Source organism: Cariama cristata, unplaced genomic scaffold, assembly GCF_000690535.1.
Source record: "Cariama cristata isolate BGI_N322 unplaced genomic scaffold, ASM69053v1 scaffold1517, whole genome shotgun sequence".
In the NCBI taxonomy this organism is placed as follows: domain Eukaryota; kingdom Metazoa; phylum Chordata; class Aves; order Cariamiformes; family Cariamidae; genus Cariama; species Cariama cristata.
In genome coordinates this window covers 1-20,892 of record NW_009626878.1, presented here as the reverse complement: position 1 = coordinate 20,892, position 20,892 = coordinate 1, and the positions used below count along the sequence as shown (strand labels likewise).

At 34.6% G+C, this 20,892-nt stretch overlaps 1 protein-coding gene across 1 annotated transcript in view; it reads left to right on the top strand.

Annotated features, from left to right (window-relative positions):
- LOC104164754 overlaps positions 1-17,429 on the top strand; it is a gene marked incomplete at its 3' end in the record, with an annotated part of 36,092 nt that extends 18,663 nt beyond the window's left edge. The window contains exons 7-10 of the mRNA XM_009704193.1: positions 250-393; positions 1,595-1,768; positions 8,390-8,501; positions 17,292-17,429. Of these exons, the coding sequence (XP_009702495.1) occupies positions 250-393; positions 1,595-1,768; positions 8,390-8,501; positions 17,292-17,429 (568 nt within the window). The remainder of the gene's footprint in view (positions 1-249; positions 394-1,594; positions 1,769-8,389; positions 8,502-17,291) is intronic.
- Positions 17,430-20,892: the final 3,463 nt, after the last annotated feature.

Sequence of the window (20,892 nt, the reverse complement as noted above, 5' to 3'; positions counted from 1 at the left end):
ATTCCTGCTGACAGTATTGCTACTGATAGTATTGGTACCAATACCTCTGGCTGCCAGGAATAAGGGATTTATTATTAGCTTAATTCATATTTAAAATACAATCTTTTATTCTCCCCAGGGGTGCTCCGAGCAGTACTTTGGGAAAATGAGTACTGTGCTCTGATTTGATGATAACTGCAAGTAAAAGCTGAAATGCATGTTAAGAGCTTTAAATGCATAATCTAATTTACACCTTTACTTTGATTTCAGAGTAACATATCCAGCCAGAACCAGAAACTTGAAGCAATTTTGGAAGGACAGGGTTTTTATGGACCTCCTCTAATAAATGTGGGTCTAGGTGAAACAGCTGTGTATCCTCTCATGTTCAAGCCTATCGTTGAGGGCATAACAATGGTAAGATAGAAATTAGTTTCAACATTTGAAAAGGATACTTCTGTCAATAGAATTTACATCAGTGTCCAAATTATGAAAGTGCTTAAGCAGGTACTAATATTGAGCACCTACCTGAGAGTCAGAAATTGAAAGGTAGCCTACTAGCTGAGGTAAAAAACCAAAGGAACTGACTTTGCAAAGTTTAAGATTAGACATGATGGATTTCCCCACCACCCTTTATTATCCCTTCCTTTACTTGCTCTCCTATAAAACTTTCCATTTTAATGAAACGAACAGTTACTCTGTAGAAATTCTGAACTTTGATCATAAAAATGTACATTGTGTTAGTCTGAATTTAAATACATATATTAAATTGTATTTCATTACCTAAGTAATAAAGTAGTAACACTGGGTATTTCTCATTGCATGCATACTCCATGAATGAATTTTTGATAGATACTTTGTTTATAAAATGATTTCTGTTACAAGTTAAGCCACTACTTAGAAGCTGCTTTTGCCATCAGAGTAATCACTATTCTGAATGCTAAAATGAAGAACAGGGCAAAAGCTACGACACCTTTAGCAGGAAACAGTATACCTATTTTTGCCTGTATACTAGCTGAGCGATTTTGACCACAGATTGCTATTCAAATGTGTGAATTGCCAAAGGGAAAAAAAAAAAAAATCTGTGAAACATTAGTAATACTTCTGCATGCATTACCAACCAAATATAATGTAGTTTAGAAATCCAGTATTATAAAACTATTAAAAGCCAAAAGCCCTGAGTCCTTTGATGATAAATAATTAGGAAGAACATTTTAGGTGAAGGACAAATGGAAATGATTGAGCAAAGGTATATTTTATATGAGGAATGAGCTATATTTTGTATGAGGCTATATTTTATATGAGGCATGAAAACATATTTTCTCAGATATTTATTTTCCAGGAAGAAGACAAGAAGTACAAAATCTAGAAATATGAAGGCTTTATATTGTTAAATTTCATAAGTTAGAAAAATTAAAAATCAAATCTTTTGTTTCTTTAGTTTTCTTCTCGTTCAACAGCAGAGTTTACTTAAGAGCTAGAAAAGTCAATAGGAACACTTTCTTGTAAGCATGCTTTTTTTTGCTTGGATTTAAGATTAATAAGCTAAAGGAGTGTGTTTGGCAGCCAAAGGGGACTTTTATAGTGCTGAAACTTTTTTCTTCTTTCTTTGTCACAGGGAAGGCTTATTCTGCGAAATGGTACAACTGGCACTGAAAACATCTTTAGCCTTAAGGGAATAGGGAAGAAACCTCTGGCAGAGGATTGTATTGTGATAGATTGCCAAGTGGGAAAGGTCACTCGAAAATTTTTATGGGTGCCCAATTATACGAAGAAGAAGTTAACGTACAAGGTAAATTTTTGCAATAATGTGACAACTATTTTTTCTATCCAAGGGCCTATGAATTATGTATTATAACAGCAAATATTATTGTAATTGCAGATATATTATTAAAATTCATGTATCCATGAGAAATTATATTTAACTATAGTTTATGGTATATGGATATGTTTATTGTCAGGAGATATGTGAGACAGAGTATGATTTTACTGTATGTTGCATGGAAAAAGATTTCTTAGTTTTTTAGTCTGATTCCTAAGGAGACAACGCTTTCCACAATTGCACTCTGTTCATTTGCTAGTCTTTCCTCCCTTCCTCCTCCACTGGTTTGAAACCAGTGGCCAACTCCATCAGTTTTGAAATCAGAGAAGGGGCTTGAGAATTACAGCATTCCTAAAATCTTTATAAAGCATTGGAATATTACAGGAAAAGGACAAAAATTATTCTACTAAGAGAAAGATTGCAGCATGAGCTCAGTATTTATCTGTTTCTAATGGCCTGGCCACTCTGTACTTGCATTTCTTGGCACAAATTATAGCAGTTAGTGTCTTTTGCCCTGCTGTTGTTTCAGGGATATTGGACGAAGTTGGGAATACTTTGTGTGTTTGCTGATGGGAAAGAAAATTCAGAGGAAATAACAAACTGGAGCTGTTGAAGGGCAATGGGTCACTGGGGAGATGAAGTAGGAGGTGCTGAGGTAGTTGTGATTTCAGTGGAGGGACATAAGATATGAACTCTTAGAAAATACAGTTTTGTTAGTTTCCCTGTGCCAGAAGATCTTTTTACTGTTAAATATAATTTTTACTATATTATAAGGACATATATAACATAAAATAATATATATTGTTTTAGTTAAATGTAATTTATAACTATATTTACCCAAACACATTTTCCTGTTTAAAAACACTGTTGTATTCCTGTAACTGCATGATTTTCCTACCATTTATTTTGTCTGCATGTTTAATTTGGAAGTGATAAAAATATTTCAGTAGTATTCCTCACCTTCCTTATACATGTGTAGGACCCCATGTCATATGCCAGCAGAGCTGGAATGTACATTAGGGCAAAGAAGGTACCTTCTGCTTTTTTCTCCTCATCTGCAGAGAAGGTTCCTGAGCAAGAACATCTTGGACCTTGCTCAACAAAGACCATCTTTGTGACTATATTATGGCATTTAAATCTAGAGTAGATAGCATCTAGATACTATGGCTATATACTATTTGCTTGGAGAGCTTGATCTATAAAAACAATGCAGGAGATCATGCTCTAAAAATTGTCAGCATATGTAAATATATATTTTTGAACTGAAGGGGTTTGCGTGTTGAGGGTTTGTTTTTTTGTAGTTTTTCTTTTGGGGGAAAGGAAGGAAAAGGGCAGAATGTAGATTCTAGAAGATAAAATCTGACTAGTCAACTAGTGTGGATTTGTGAAATGACTGATCTTTTGTTCTCAGCATTGGTGCCAGTAGCACTAAATGCTGCTTTACTCAAAATGAAGTATTGGTAGACAGTGGCCTCATCTTATTTTATAAAGATAGATCATGTATGTGCCAACAGCACTCTTCTATTGGTTAATGGGAATTCATGGCAATGTGAAATCCTTCCTTAAACTCCTGCTAAACTCCACAATTTTCCACTAATGTGGGAGGATTTACGTTTAGTAAACTTTGTATATCATAAAAAGCTCATATTCCTATTTTTGGACGCATTATTAACCCCCCAAACAAAGTAAGAAATGTATTTTTTGGGCATTAACAGCTTTGACAGTTTTCTTTTCTACGATCTTAGGTTTTTAGATGTGAATGCATTTACATTTCTGATACTTTTGTACTTTTATCTCTGAAAGAAGTGAATGTTTTTGAAAGTTCACAACATTTTTTTCCCCTGCTTTCCCATTTTGTGTGAACTCAATATTTTTTGAATTTCAAAATGAATACATTAAAATTATTCATTGTTTGTTTGTTTGTTGACAATTGTAGCTATTCCAGGGTGAGCTGGGTCTGATTGAACTTTGACCTCATTGAGGGTGTTCTCTGGGAACTGAAATCTGGTTTTTGGGTGGTTTTCTTCTTTCACTTGGTTGGTTTTGTGGTAGTTTGCTTTGCTCCCCCCCCGCCTCCCTGGCCCTGTGAAATACCGCTTGACAGTCCAACCATGTGTGCTCTTTTTCTCTGGGACTTTTGGGAGAGAAGTAGTAAGGCCAGCTGTTTCATGCTTGTATGCATGTAATAAATTAATCAGTGTGAATATGTATTTTCTCTGTACTAGGATTTTACCCAGAAGCTGTTGCAGAAGAGTTGTTGAAGCAAGGCAGGCTGGGGTTGTTGGAAAAGGCACGATTACAAAACCTACCGGTGTCTGGAAACTGTCCCCTCAACAAAGCAAACAATATTAATCACTTCTAGCACTCTCCAGCAGATGTCACGTAGTGTCCTCTGCTATTGTAGTGAGTGAAGATGATTTGCTCGCTTTTAACTCCAAAAGGGTTAGTCTGTAAATTAGGATTTAATCAGTAAATCCAGAACATGATCACCATTATCTGTAGTTATTGGGAGAAAGGGGAAAACCTCCTCTAAGAGGGAAATGTAACCAACAACCTTGTTAGAGATGCAAAATAAACTCTATTTACTCAGAAGTGTATAGCACAAAGGGCGACAGGAAAAAGAAGTGAAACTAATTTTGTTGTTGCTGTTCATTCCACACTGCCTGATTACTGTAATTTCTGGATAGTCTGTTGTGAAGCAGAGCAGAACAGACTGATTTTTGTCTTCATTGGTGTTTCCTTGGGGGCAGTTGCTGACAGCCCAATAACTCCTCCTCCTTTTTAATCCAGCAGTTTTGAAATATTGCCGTATAGTCCTTTAGCTAAAATTGATGATTATGTAGAGGAAACCTTGTCAGCTTTGGTGCAGACAGGACAAAGATAATCCAAAAAGTAATAGTTTTAGAAATGTTTTTGACGAGATCTTTTGTAATTTGTTGGTTAGTAAATATCTTTGTTATTGAATTGGTTTGTTGATTTGCCCTGTACATCCTCCATTGATGGAGTGTAACCACTCTACAAGGTAACTTCTCACAGATAAACTGGGACATGCATTATATTTTTAAAAAAAACATAAATATTTCATTTAGTGAAGTAATAAAGCTCAGCATATACCAAGAATGTTATAAGATGTGCCGGTAGCTGATAAGCATAATAATTTACAGGCATGTCCATAAACAATGTACTGCACAGTGAATATCTAGCAATAAGTAATTTAGCTGAATTAATACATGGGTAATTTTGCCTTTGAGGTGTAAATTTAGCTTCACTATTCCATTTTAATAACTGAATATATTAAACTATAAACTTAATAAAACCTCATTTCATTAAAAATTAATTACATTGTATATATGCTACTCTATTTCTCGGTATTCACTGTATTTATCTAATAGCCTCAACAAAAATAAGAGTACTACTCCAAAAGTGACTATTTAAAATGAAAGTGAAGTCTGGGAGGAGGAAGAGGGAAATAATTCTTTCCTTTCCCCAATTAAGAAAGCCCTCTTCCCTCTGAATAATGTTTTTCCCATTTCAAATGTGTATAGAGTGTTCATGTCTGGAGCAGCAATAATTTTTGTATGTGTGGTTTGCTTGTCTGTGCAACCATTCGTATGTATCAAGAGAGTCAGGGAGGGAAGAATTGCCTTTGGAATTCAGTGGAGGTCATGTGCATGACTCCGTCAGTCTACCTTTAAAAATACTAAGCAAAACACTTTTGGTGCCCACAAAGCTTTCCATGATTAAAAAGACAATTCCCATAAATTTCCTTGAAAAATATGAACGTTTTTATGAACTATTTTCTACTGATTGATGTGTAAACCTTAGGGAAATACTGCCACTGTGCTCTTCATGGCTGGTTCTAGGGGATATTACAACAAATAACCTTTCTCATGATTAACTTTACTCCTGGATCTGAAAAAAACATCACAATGTAATTCATAATTTGTGCACATATAATGTCAGCCAGAGAGCACATCCTTCTCTAATGCTGAATTAATGTAAGGTTAGTGACTGCAATGTAAGTGGGTTTTAGTGGCTGTAAAATTAGATTAAAATCATCCTACAAAAGTAGGAAGTGTAAAATATTTCCATAAAAATCTAAATGGTCAGTCTCATGACAAAATTTTTTATACCATTTTCTTTTTGTTTTTGTATAAAACTCTGCTGGATATAAATAATTGTCTAGTGTGTTGCTGGTTGCTTCTAACGACACCTTTGATAGTAACTTTAGCTATAAAGGTACCTGATTCTTTCAAGGCTTGGTTTTACAGTAAAAATATAAAACTGTGTAACTGTTTTTCGCAGTGCTGTTCAAAATAGATGTCATTAAAGTAAACTCTCCAGAGGAATCTCAAGGCTCAGTTAAATTACCTTTCAGGTATTAGGTTATACAAACTGTTAGTAATTTCTGAAAGTATTATAGAATAAGTACATAATAAAAAAATATGAAATCCCGTGTTCTTCAATGCATTTCTCTCTCTATCCTCTATATATCCATTTTAGATCTTGACAATGTCAATGAAAGAATGACATGAAGGTTGAGTATTTGTAGCAAATGTCTCAAAATAATAAAATTATATACTGTAAACCTTTTATGAGGGTCTTTCCTATTCATGCTAAGTTTTGTTTGGTAATGTTTGTGAGAATTCCCTAGAATAAATTCCGTGCAACTCCAGTAACCTGATTGCTGAAGGTCCTATACTCTCACCAAGTTTGTATTCTTTAACCAGAAGTAAATCTGTGTATGCCATAATCCTTCTAATTTTATCTGTCCTTCCAATCTCAATCCTTTTTAGTTTCCACATTGCCTACCAGAACTTCTGTAACAGGCCTCACTACAGAAAAAGCATTCTTCATAACAATAATTAATTATACAAAAGCCTACAGAATGGAAGAGAAACTGTAGTTGTTGGCAGGCTGTTTTTGTGATTACTAGTTATGAAATTGATCAAGTAAAGGCATAGTAAGGTCTTAAGTCTGATTTGTTTCTTGAGATAGGTTAGTGGTCATGACAGGTGGCCTGACTGGGTTACGAATCTGGATTACGTAGCACTCTTCATCATGCAGAACTCCGGATTGCAGCTCAACAGACAGGAATTACTTGTGGAATAAACTCAGTGCAATGCAAAGGTGTTTTATTTCAGTGTTGTAACACGCTGGTGGCAAAATAAAAGCGATTACAAGAATTAAATGAATTCCTAATAACTCAGTAAATTGCAAGATATGCACTGAAAGGAGGATGAGGGAAAGTAATGGAGACTTCTTTCAGAACATCTGCCATTCTTGATGACATTGAAAAAAATCTGGTTATGGGATTGATCAGTGACTCTCACAGACCCAGTTCTCACTCAGTGTCAAGGAGCATTAACTTTTTAATAACTAGAGCCTGTCAATATTGTTAGACAGACCTGAGAAACAATTTTCAAATGGAAACCTTGAATATATTAGCCTAACTTCGTTATACAAAGAAATAGTGGCATTTAAGTATATTTGATTAAGTTCTGTACATCCGCTCACTGCTTTGGCTTGAAGTATCAGCTGACATTTTTGAAGTTATGCTTATTTGGTTATTCAACTCTGGAAAAAAAAGATTCTTTTTTTTACTGTGATTTTGAAGATGGATTTCCATTCCTATTCATCTAAAATAGCCATATTATAGTTCTGCAGAATGAGTTTTCAAACCTATGACTAAAATTAATTTGAAATGGTAACATTTTATAAATGTGCTCCACTTATACTTTCTGTCTGTGCGTAAATAATGACTTGAGGTATAAGACAATGGTGAACATTATAATTTAAAAATTTGCTCCTTGGAGATGGATTGATTTGAGCAAATTTTCTGCAGGGTCACAATGATAGCTTTAATAATAATTTACATTTTGGTTTCATTGTGGTATTCTACAATTCTTACTTTGTGAGTGATGGTGAAAGGATGTAACCTACGTTGTGTGGGCTTGGGGAAATTTGTGGTTACTGAAAGCCAGCATTTCTTCACTGAATTAACTGTAGTGATTACATGATAAATATTAGGGCAACACGGACAGCTTTGCAGTTTCTTAATTATGTCACACGTTGTCTTTCTAACAAAACCTATGCAAATAAAACATCTAATTTTGTTATGAATTTGAAGGGGTGATCATGGTATGTGGATCCAGGCTTTAATACAGACATTTTATTGGAAGTTCTATTCCATTTCAGCCTATTTTGTTAGTTCTTTATTAGATTATTTTTTTTTGAAAGTAAGTCTGTTAAATGTTGTTGTTACACTTCTAATGAAAATGTGTGTAAAATATTAAGGGCCTGACTGTGCAACTCTACACATACGCAAGTAGTTTCATGGTCTAAGTGAGATACTTTTACTCGCATTGATCAGTTACTTCAAAAGTTATGCTCAGTATGATCTGTATATGCCAGCACTACTCTTGCAGTATGTATTCTTTTCATGTGCATAAAGCATACGACTTGCCAATAGCATACTTCATATCATACTCTACTTTTCAAAGCAAGTAGAATGGTTATTGTGTCTGTAGTATTCTTGCGACAGTAACGTGCTTTTGATGATTTTTCCTCTTTGTGATTTTTCTTCACCAGGTATCTTCAGATCTTTCAATAGTGGGTGGTGCACCTGTTATTACTGTAGACCCAGATGACAGAGTCGCTTACTCTTTGATCATATGTCCGTGGAGACGAGGAGTCTTTCAAGGTACAATGTAGAACCCAAATATATAAAATTCCCTATAAATTATCAGATTAAATCTCTTTACATTTAATCCTTACATTTCTGTTCAACATAACCTTTCTTCTGGAAGTAAGGCTATAACTACCAGTGATACTAGTTTTTAAGTTGGCTCATATTTTTATTTATAAAGGTTTATAACTGCTAAAAACGTGGTCAGGTCCTTCAAAAATGCCAGTATATGTACAACTTTATGCATTTAATTGGTCCCGTGAAAACTGACTCATAGGAATTAATGATTTTGGATTATCAACAAGTTCTTCAGTCTAAATTTAATTTTCAAAAACCTTTTGAATAGCTGCACTTATCTTGACTTTACTAGAACCAAAGACTTAAAGGCAGAGACCAGAATTTGATTCTTTCTCTTGATTAAAGTTCAATTTGTTGACCAGAAGGCAAGAGTAAATACATAGAATGTAGTGAACCTGATTCCTTCTTTGAGATATGTAGAGGCTATGGATATCTAAAATTAATTGCAAATAATTTGCATTGGTCCATGTTTATACTGGTATTCTGATTACATACTAGCAAGACTCTTGCTTATTTTAACTAACACCAGCATGTCATGTTTAATGTTTTATCCTGAAAAGATTTTTTTTTAACTAATATTTTTTTAACAATTCACATTTCATCATTTTCAAATGCTTAGTAATAATTATACAATTCCATGGTGCTCATTCTTTATCGTATAACCTGAAAGGCATGATTGTGAGAATGAGGCTGTACAATTTGTCTTTTTCTTCCTCGTAGAGAAGCTATTGTAGTAACTCTCAGCAGAGCAAAGTACGAGTGTGTTTGGGAGGGAATTATGGGAACAGAAGAGACCACCTTAAAGTAACTGAACAGCTCTCAGGAAACCTAGATTTTAACAACTTCTTAAACAGAAGGGTTTTCTGATATTGGATAAATCTCTTAATCCAAAGTCCTTACTGTATAGTTTTGATTTTGTGGGTTCCTAACTCTAAACCCTTGATTCTGCCACCGTCTTAGACAATTGAGATTAATGACAGCTGTTTTCTCAACATTAAAAAGCTATTAAGTCTTGTCCATGAGGATGCTGAACTAGTTTGCTTTTTTGGCCTTTTTGGTTTTAGTAACTGATGTGTAAAATGTAAATAATAATGCCATCTCAATTCACATGTGAAAAGAAATTAATACTTCTAATGAAGCTTGGCCTAGTGCCACAGGAAGACTTCGGTGCCTTCTTGCTAAATCCGTAGCCCTGAGACAAAATTTACTTTCGCTGAATAGAAGTCAGCTTTCAATAAAATTTGTGACTATGTGAGTATCAAAAATGTTCACCAGGAAATATTGAGGATGTGCTGTATTTTAACTTACACCTTTTTTTCAAGCTTTAAAGACTTAGGAATATTCTTTTCTTCTGGCTTAGAAAATCTCCAATTCTTTTATATGTACTGCAAGTTTCAGCAGAAGAGGTTCCAAGGGATCTATCATACAGCAGATTAATGCCAGGTGGTAAAAGCCATGCCTTCAAAGGGACAGAGATGGCAGATTTGGACCAACAGGTCCTATGTTTTGTCATCCCCCTAATGTCTATTACAATGGTTTCCATTATGTTTTGAAGTATTGTATGGTCACTGAGTGAGAAAGAGAGAGAATAGACGGTCCCTCTAACCTGTCAGAAAAGTTATTGGTTCAAAGGCTGGGAAGCCACGTACGCTCTTTTTTTTAGAAAGCAGTTCATTTATTCTATGCTTTAAAGTAACTTGATAGAAGGCTGAAGTTATTCTTTGAAAAGAGACTGGGCCCAGTTATCTACCATCCACCCCCTGGCTTAGTGCTTGCTTTAATCACTACCTTGGGAAATCATGTGCATTCTTCCTCTGCAGCAGGGACAGTTTTGGTTATGTCACAGAAGTTTGTGTGTGCTTTCTAATCATTCAGCTGCTGTAGGAGAGAGAGAGGTGGAGGGAAGAAAGGAACAAAGGCCACTGTCACAGGTTTGAAAGGCAGCACCTGATTTTGCTGTCTGATGTTAGGTATGCAAAAAACCTAACTACCAGGTGTCCTATCTATCTGAGGTAACATCAGAGTGCTTACTTTGTGGCTTCAAGGAGAATGGAAGTCTGTCTGCTTCATACTGTGCAGGTCTAGGAAGTCATATTTGTTCCCCAAAGCAGGATTTTTCAGCTCCTGGGAAACTTTAATGTCAAAGCTGAGATACAGGATTTCTCAGCAGCCAGCCTGAAGCTTGAGGATCACAGGTTAGATGTAGATGATTCAAGTGGGAATTAATTAGGACTTGGGAATCTTAGTCCTTTCTAGGTTCAAGATACTACAGGTAAAGTATAAACACCCAAAAAGAAAGGTGTTCTTTATTCAGTTGGCTGAATTTGTTTAGAGGGAAGTAAATGATCCATGGGGCCAACTTGTTGAATGATTGAAAATAAAAAGCAATGCTCAAGAGCTAGCATAGAGTGACTAAATTTTATCCTGGGGGGGAGAAAAGAACAAGTATTTAGATATCCAGTTGGAGACTCTGTCATAGTGTTGGTGGATGATATCAAGTTTAGAAGTCCCTAACTTGTGCTTATAAAACTTTGTAGCCTTGGTGTTCTAGTACTGTTTTCGTTGTATTAAAATAAGTTCTCATAAAAGGACTTTTACTATATAAATTGTTGTACTGAGCAAATGGTCTGCATTTTCCTTTACATTCAAAGTCCTTTTCCTTGCAAAATTATATAGCTGCAAAATTATACTTCTTTTGCTTTCCGTCTTGCTATTTTATGATTGCTAAGCTAAAAATGGGCCTAGTTCTTGTCAAAAGTCCATTTGGAAGCATTCCATTAGAGGGCTAATATTATATGCTTCGGCTGATTTGTAGCTCTGTGACAGCTTTAACATAGAAGTAATAGCTAATAAACAACTCGCACAAGATTCTGGCACCAGATAAAATTCTTCAGCAATCTGCTTTCTAATAGAGCAATTTGCTTTGGGTTTGATAAAGCATCTTCTGCATATTACTTTATCTTTTATCAAACTGTTATTTCTCCTTTCCGCAGAATAGTCCAGAATTTTTGCAGAATAGACCAAAGCTCATAATGCTTGAATATTTCTTTTGCAAAAAATACACACCTGTTATAGTCATTGTCTTTTTATCCATAAAAATTTAGTAGCTTTTGCAAAGGTGCTTTCCAATTTTATGTATTACCTTTCATTTCTTTTTTAACTGCATCTGTACTTAGTAGGCAGCACTTTTCCATGCTAGTTGGAGCTTTTGAAGCTTCCACTGAGGAAAAGGGACAGTATATTACAGACCATGACCTGTCAGACTGCAGCTGTAGGACAATTTTAATGAGATGGTGAAGATCACATCAATACATTCTGGCCTGTAAATGAGTTGATTAAACCTGTTTGTTTAACAGTATTTTCCCTTCAACACTTGAGTTGAAATCCGATTTAAAAAAAATTAAAAAAATTGGTGGAATTCTGCAAATTGATCTATTGCTTGCTCTCATTTCAATGGAATCATACTCTGTAGCTTCTCATAGCCCCATCGCTCTGTTTCCAGCATCTGTCCATACCTTTCCTTTAAGCACTTCCTTTTCAACTGAGACACCCTACCAAATTGAGTCTAATTCGTCTGTAATAAAGCCAAAGTTTGAAGGATCATCTGGTTGCTTGATTACTGTGAATGGCTCTGGCATACCTCCCCCGCTGGATCGCTGCACATCACTGAAGGGGGGGCTGCTCTATTTGTATATGCCACCACCTGGCAAGGTGATCCCAGCATACCCTTTCCATCTATTTCTCCTATGTGTGAGTCTTAAAGCTTATGCTGCTTCCTTTTCATTGATGCAGGGAGCAATTCCTTTAGTCCCAGTATACCAACAAGTAGCAGGATTTACAGAAACTCTTTAGAATTTATATCTATCATCACAGAGGTTTTCCTATGCAAAATGGATATTATAAAGTTTTGTTGTAACCTAAAGTAAACATCTCTTTTTGTCAGTAGAAAAATTGCCTGAAGGAAAATTGGGCAAAGGTACAGCTCACATAAATTACGATCATCTTTTTAATTTGTCTTACCTCTTCTGTGGAACTTTTCTGAGGCAGCAACTAACATTGATTTCAGTGGCCAGAAAAAAAACCAGGAAAACATAAAAAAACCTCTTCCTACTCCCAAGACCCATGCATATTAAGATCATGTTGGCATATTTAAACCGCAAGACAAACATTTCTATATCTTTTCAGATTTGTGTAATTAATTCTGTGGCCATATAGCCTTCTGTTCTTGTGTCCAGTTAATATAGTGGGATATTGTGGGCTTTTATCATCTCTGCACCAGAAAATAGTCATGTACAATACCTATCTTTCAAATAGTGCATTGAAATTATATAGAAAGTAAAAAGCTGGATATTTCTTGCTTTCTTAATTGGATTCGGGGGTGGGTTATTGTAGTATATAACCAATAATTCAGTCTAACATGTGGTGTTGCAATTACAATTTTACTGGGAAATACAACAGCCCACCTCCTTTTAAAGGGACACATCTTCTCTGAAGCAATATAAAACAAGGCTTTGGTATTAATATGTGGACTGAAGTTGTATAAAATATTTAAACACTGGATGATGTTTTGACCATGAAACCTTTTAAAGCAGTATTGTATCAGCAAAAAGAAAACCTCCACAATTTATGTAATTTTTAATTATTCATTTTCAGTATAATTCCAGGAATACTTGTATTGTTGCTTTAGCAAGTTTAGTATTTTATACATATGTGCCAAAGGACAGCTGAGGAGAGAAGTGGTATTCTCTAAAATACTTAATGGTGGCATAATTCTGTTGCCAGTTGAATCAGTGGGAATTGTGTCTCTCTGAAGTATGTGAAGTCTTGCTGGTTTTTGAATGTATGCTTTAAAAATTGTCAGCCGTGATATTTTGACAAGTTATGTTGTTATATAACGCATGACACAGAAGTTATGCATGAACAAATTATCATTTATCAGTTGCTTTGCAGGATCAATAAGGTAACATAAGATATTGCTGCCTTTGCTGAAGACAATGTAAGCAACTGTGAGCTCTGTAGGGCAGCAGTGCATTTCACTGCTGAAAGACTAAAACTCCCTGTACCAAAACCCTCACATAACATAGGAGTCAAACTCAGCAGAATCTTATGAAAAAATGTAAACATGCTTATTTGTTATTTTAAATGCAATTTTTAATGCAGTGTTTCTGCATCTTTCCAATGTGTTTTTTGTTACTTCATAGAGTGCAAAGTACGTTTTTTACTCTGCATTGTATAAAACTCTTTCGCATCCTGCAAAACACCTTTTGATTGGAATTTTTTTATAGTCCATAATTTGAATAAATTCATATATTTATGTATCATCAGCTATCTTAATCTCCAATAGTGGTCATTGGATTGCACCATTCACTCCCAAACCAGGAGAGCATTCTTCTTAGGAATACTTCCTAGGAAAATATCCTGCCTTAATCTAAAGATTCAAGTCATGCAGACCATAATACGTACTGAGTGTCCTCACGGATAAGGAGTCTGCATCCTGTTTGACTTGAAATTAATTCACTTTTTTTTTTTTTTGTTTAGTTATTTGCAGTTCTTGCCAAGAATAATTTTCTTTTTTTCTGCTAATAAAAAATTTAAATAGCTTTGAGCCAGTAGTAGATGCTTTGGTACCCATGAAAATTATGAAAGACAATTTATGAATATTTTAAGATTAAGCAGATAAACTGAGTTTAAAAATGTATGACATCTGTAGTAAAATTGATTATTTTTTATTGAAATACTTTGACAGATATAATTGAGCGCCTTGCAGAGATCTGAATACATTACATCAATCCAGTCACCTTTATTGATCAAGATTTTAACCTTATTGTTATTAATTCTGTTTGTTTGAGATCTGTTTTCTATAAAGAAGGACAATTGAGTGTCAGCAATTATAGTGCAATTCTTCACTGAATTTTCGATCGTGCGATTGCCGGGTTATCAGCACAGTGGTTTAGCAATTCAAGTAATTTTTAGTTACCATAGTTCTTCCACTAACTCTTGAAATATTCTTGAGCATTAGCAATTTACAGTTCTGGAACTTTTCAAGCGTTCCAAGATTTGCTGTGAATAAAAATTAATTATTCAGAGTTCCTCAGCCAATTATTTTGATGCTTTTAAGAGCATGTTTTGTGCAGAGCCAAAAACGTTTCTGTTTGTTTTATTATCTCCCTACTTACTGATGAACTAAAAATTTTTAAGCTGTGAGCACTCATGTTCTGTCCCTTTATCTCTCACAAACACATATGCACAATACAATAATCTGAAATACAGACAATTGGTAAAGAAAATGTTCCGTTGTCACTGGAAGCAAGGACCATAAGGAAAAATTACTTAAATTTTAGAATGAAGTATAACAAAATATTCTCTATTGTAAGGTGGCTTTAGAATTTATGAAGTTAGTGATTTTCTGCATTTAGTCAATTATTTTTAATCAACCTCAAAGTTATAATTTCACATTTTTTTTAAAGCAGTTTCCTTATATTTGTTGATGTCTTTCATGTATAGTGAGGGTTAGGATGGCATTTAAAATTAATGAAGTCTTTCTCTTGTACTTTGCTTCTCTATAACATTGTGCTGCAATAGACCATAATTGTATGGGAATTATCTATTGAGACATAAAATTGGATTAATTAGTCAATATTTGTCCTCAATTCCATTAGCTATTAGTCCCATCAAATAGGTCCTCTTACATCAATTTTTATATAGCTTGAGCATTTTCTTCAGACTTCATTCTCCTGAGATTTCATAATAGTTTCATTTTTGTAAAAATTATCTATTTAAAGTGGTTTGTTTTGATTTTAATTATTTTTTATTTTATATTTTTATTTGTATTTTTATGGAGTTTTCTTAACAGAGGGAAGAAAGTCTGTAATTCTCATCTTTTTTCATTTAAAATTATATAGTTCCTTTGTCTGGATTTAAGTACACATCTATTTCAATTTTTTTGGTTTTGTTTTCAACTTTAGTGTTTTATACCTGTGTTACCAGTTGCCGTCTCTCAGTGAAAAAGAGACAGTGGCAATGTGAAGATGGTAAACCTTGCTTCCCTGTAACAATTTAATGTAATCTTGCTTACCAGAAATAATTTGTCAGGGTTTGTCATGTTGAAATTGCCACCTGGTGTAGCTACCGTTGAGCATATCATTAACAAACTTTGCTTTTCGAAGACTTCCTGGTAGCATTTGACTTTAGTTCTGTTCTGTTCTATTTGCCCCTTGTTTATTTTTAAGAGTAACATCTTGCTAGCATAGTATTATTATCGATACTAACCGTGAGGCCATTTTATTAAGATTGATCCCTCCTGAAATGAAATGAAACTGGAACGTTTAGAAGTGTGAATGCAGCATTCTGCAGAAGCGTGTGATTAAGGGAAGAAAGTTAAGGCTCAGGGTTGTAGATGAGACAGGTGTGTCCAGGTGTGTGTCCAGGAAGCTTGATCAGCTCCTGGCTGCTAAAGTCACAGCAGCTTCCTGAGCCAGTTGTTGTGACCGGTGTGGTCTCATCTCTCCCCATCACTGCTGTTCCCTTTTCAAGGTCCCACATGAGCCTTGCTGTTTACCTTTAGCTATTCATGCTAGTAAGACGCTAAATTCAACTGGTTGGGAAGCACAGCACGTCCTCTCTGCCATGTGATCTGTTATCACACATCTATCCCACTCAAAGCTGGAGAAACAAAAAATACCATTAAGAGTAGGTATTAGCAAATCAAATTGTTCTGGGACTCTCATAAAAACTATATTAATTCTCCATTTCAAATTAAAAAAACTCCACTGTGAATAACTTTCCCAAACCCTTAATAAGACACAGTTACTTAACTTCCCTTTGGGAGACCATTTCACATAAATTCTAATGATCTCGAATGGGAAAATATCTTACTGTATAATATCATAAAATAAGTCACCTCCTCAAATTAGTTTTTCATTAGTATATATATAAACCTGCAAAGTATCTTTATTTCAGCTTTGAAACTCTCCAGAATGTATTGAAATATTGAGGGACGGTAATTTAGATAAAATAGTAATGATACGTAGTATTTCCAAAAGTTTGTATAAATTTAAAATTCTTAATCAGAGGCACATAACGCAAGAAACAAAACCTGCTTATTCAAAGCTGGTATATCAAATCTTCCAGAATAACGTTAGTGTTATTTAAAGGAATCATGTACATACTAGATTTTTTAAATTAGATTTTATATTATCAAATAGAAATATGCCAATTTAAAAATGCTGGTTTTACAATCTCTATGTATTCTATCTTCTGTAAATACTTGATTACAACTTAACATACAATACAAAAAGGTATCATAGGAAAACTTTAACTATTATGTTTATTATCTTATAGCACTAGAATTAGACAGTGATTTGAAAAAATAACAGAAATAATCAAGACTATGCATAGAAAATCGCACTGGAAAGAAAAATGCTATTATTGTCTACCATATTGTATAATTTTTAAAAAATGAGTTTGCTTGTGTGTCTTATTAATGATCTTTAGTTCAGGTAATTAGAAAAACACTTTTGGGACAAAAAATGGTTAATTTCGTTGGACTTACTCAAGACCTATTTTTTTATTACCATAAATTATAATTGAATGGCTGACACCTGGAGTGGAAGTTTTACTTCATTTTTTATTAGTTTTGAACTGAGGAAATACTTGTACATGTCTGGCATTCTGTTTTATAAAGCTAATGCCCTAGCTAATATAACACCTGGTGTCTATTTGTTTTAGGTGTAATTTCATTTGCTGCTGAAGATGAAGACCAACAGCAGCCTCAATATAACAGCTCACCAGAGGAGACAGATGGTGAACAGACCCTTCAGAAATTGTCAACAGAGACACCACAAACTGTTGATGCAGCAAGCATGGGTATGTTTGTTGTTATGGATAAATTCATTGTCAGTTTGTATAAACTTATAATTTATTTTTAAGTTAAATGTATATTTAGTATTCCAGACCTCATGCCTGCAAAGAGAAACTCAGAGAAGTGGAGTGACTCTCCCTGATGATACCGGTAGCTTAATGTTGGGGCGTATTATAAAAAAATATTTTATTTTTTTTTCCTTCACAAGCTAGAGCCCTATCAATGGATATACGTTGTCTCTCTGACCTACCAGATTCGTTACCACATTCTTTTTTGCTAAATAGTTTACATGAATTTTGAAACACTTTTTTTACACAGTTCAGACTCCTAGTGTACTTAGCTTTGTGGTGTGCAGTCCACTTCTTCTTAACAGCTGTATTTAAAGCTAACAAAGGGTAGTAAAATGTTTTCTGTGATTATGTAGCTCTTATACAAAACCAGATCTTCTAAGATGTTATTTTTGTGCAAACAGTTGACAATACAATGTGAGTTTAAAATAGAAAAGGAGTAGAAGTAGAAGAGAATAATGTAGCAGGACGTGGCAAAATCCTGTTTTCAAAAGGAGATGGAAAATAATCAAAAAGAAAATAAGGTGTCCAAAGAACTAAGGTTTTCCCATAGTGCCTGTGATACAGATGAGACTGTTGAACAGTGGTAAAATTATAACAAAAAAGTAAAAGGCAAGTCAATGCTTGACAAATTGAGGAACAGGGGGTTGAGAAGAAATCTAGAAATATTAAATAGAGGATTTTAAAAGGAAAAAGAAAGTAAACTAAATCCAAAAATAAATAAAGAGTTTTGTGAGGACAGTACAGATTCAGTTCTCCTGTCTGGTATGTTTAAGGGGAACGCTTGTAATGTTGAACAGTAGTGTTTTTTCAAATTCTGGCATGAAGAGAGCTAAAAATAGGAGAAAGCCCTTAAGAAGGCAGTTAAAAGAAAGGAAATAATCAGTATTTAGTTTTCACTGGTTTTCAAGGTTCAAGAATATTTCCATGCATTCTCCTCCTACAGCTATCTTTTTAATTTGAATTTTCATGTACAGCAACATGGAAGTTGGTTGACATTAATACTCACATAATGCATCATTGTAAGTACAGGAGGAGGATTTTAACAAAGAATAAATTAAGGTGGTATATGCAGACAATACAGTAGAGGTGAAAATTAGCAGATTTCAAGATGTTAGGAGGAATTAATCATAAAAGAAATATCTAGAGTGATGCCAAGTACAGGGAAATATTGGAGATAATCTTCGAATCACTACTGAAAGCCTGCAAATGTTTGTGAAATTAATTATGCTTCTACTATCCAAGCTAAACGCTTCTGCTAATTTAGGTTTTGCAAAGTTAGGAATCATCAGTCCGAAACTAGTAGAGGCTGTAACTGAAAGTAACTGAAAATAGAAGGTTAAGTAAGAAAACAGAAGGTTAAGTGAGTGGATTTTGCAATACTGTCTTTATCACTGATATGAATTGAGGACATTGTTCTTGGGTAGAAAATCTGTTGCAAGTTCACTGTTTGCTATTATTATTACTGATAAGCTTTTTGCTCAGTTTGATTCCCCATTAACAATGTGAGATTGGCTGATCTACTTATGCCTTTGGAATATGTTTTTCAAATGTGTTGGCGGGTGATTAATCTAATAACTTGCTGAGAGGGGCCAGATAATCAGCCCCAACTCAGCTCCCTTTTTCACTGCACACTGATTTACATGGATATAATCACTACAGCACATGGTGTCCCATTGGTAGTTGGAGCATCCTGCACAGCTTCTTTATATATGACTGCATCAGGTTGCTGCATCTTATCTTTCAGTTATCGCCTTTCGCTATTTTGTGCTACTGTAGAGTTGTATCTTTGTCATATTGTAACCTGTATGTTTCTAGTAAACTATACTAACTCAAGTTTCATGACTGCTAGCAAAGCTTAGGACATCATTAGGATTGATTTCTAATGTGGACTTAGAGTAGGACGTGAAATGACTCTTCCCTAATACAGTATTGCTTAATAATAGAATTTCTTTTCTTCAGTATAGAAGATATACCCTTACAATGCCCATAGACTAGGAACATTTCACCTTTAAATCAACGAACGGCTTCATTTCACAAAACATTGTCTTCCATCACAGCTGTTAATTTGACTAGACATCCAATCTACAACTGGGGAAAATATCTGCTGAAAATGGCTAAATAGAGATGGAAGGTAACAAAGTGTGATCTAACTTACACGATAGTAGTAGTCTTTTTTTGAACTTACTTCAAAGAGGAACTAACAGAGTCTTAGCTTTATCCTATACAGTTTTCTTTTACACCTATATTGTTATAGTAATTTTTAATAAAAATTAATTATTCTATGTCTTTTCAGAGTAGAATGATTGATGGATATTTCCAATATTTAGGATTTTTAATTGCAGGGTGTACACCACTATTAGAAAGCAAACCACTTGCATTTGACCAGAGACATCACACACTGAAGAAGTGCATCCCCAGGGCTAGTGTTACTGATGTGGGATAACAGAAAATAGTGGATTTCTGATGTAGAGAAAAATAATATACAGACTTGAATCAGTAAAGGCCAAAACAAGTGTGAGGTTGTCTATAGCTGAATAAGGTTAGAAAAAAATCTGTAATGATAAACACGTGTACACCAAACATTTCTGTCTTGCTGTCACTCAGTGATAATTATTCTTTTTAAACATACTAGAAACTACCACCTTACTATACACACTTTAACATTAAATATCATCTTCAGGTACACACACTTATGCATTATGTAAGTATGTATATATTTATTTACTTTTTTCTTTTTTTCTTCTCCAAATTACATTGTAGTTTTGACTGTAGAAGATGATAATTTCTAGAGTAGTTTTCATAGATGCTTTTCATAATTTGTACAAACCTCACTCATTATGCTCTTCCAAAAAGCTAATGATTCTGAAATTTGTTAATGATTTTTTTCTCCTTCAGATGCAGTTAAGAAAAAGCACATTTAGTCCTTGCAGTGAAAATCATTGATACAGCAATCCTTATGATAAATCCTTTTTATGCTGCCTTATACCAGGGGAAAAGAAAACAAATCAAAACCCGAACAGAAAAATGTCTGCAGTGCGGATGTAGTCGCAGGGGCTTTCCCCCTTCTAAACTGACATGGGTTTTCAGTTCTTTCCAAAGCATATTTCTGTCTTTCAAGAGAAGAAGTCTTAGGGTATTTGCTCATGGGAGCCAAAATTAAGCTGAGGCTAAGTATTGCTAAGACTCAAAGTAGGATGCAGCTGGTCTTTCATACAAGATTTATCTTGAATATTCCTATTACTAGAGTGCTAAAATAATAAATGTATATTAGTCATTAATCCAGAGGGACCTTGACAGGCTTGAGAGGCGGGCCTGTCTAAACTTCATGAACTTCAACAAGGCAGAGTGCAAGGTCCTGCACATGAGTCGAGCAATCCCAAGCACAAATACAGGCTGG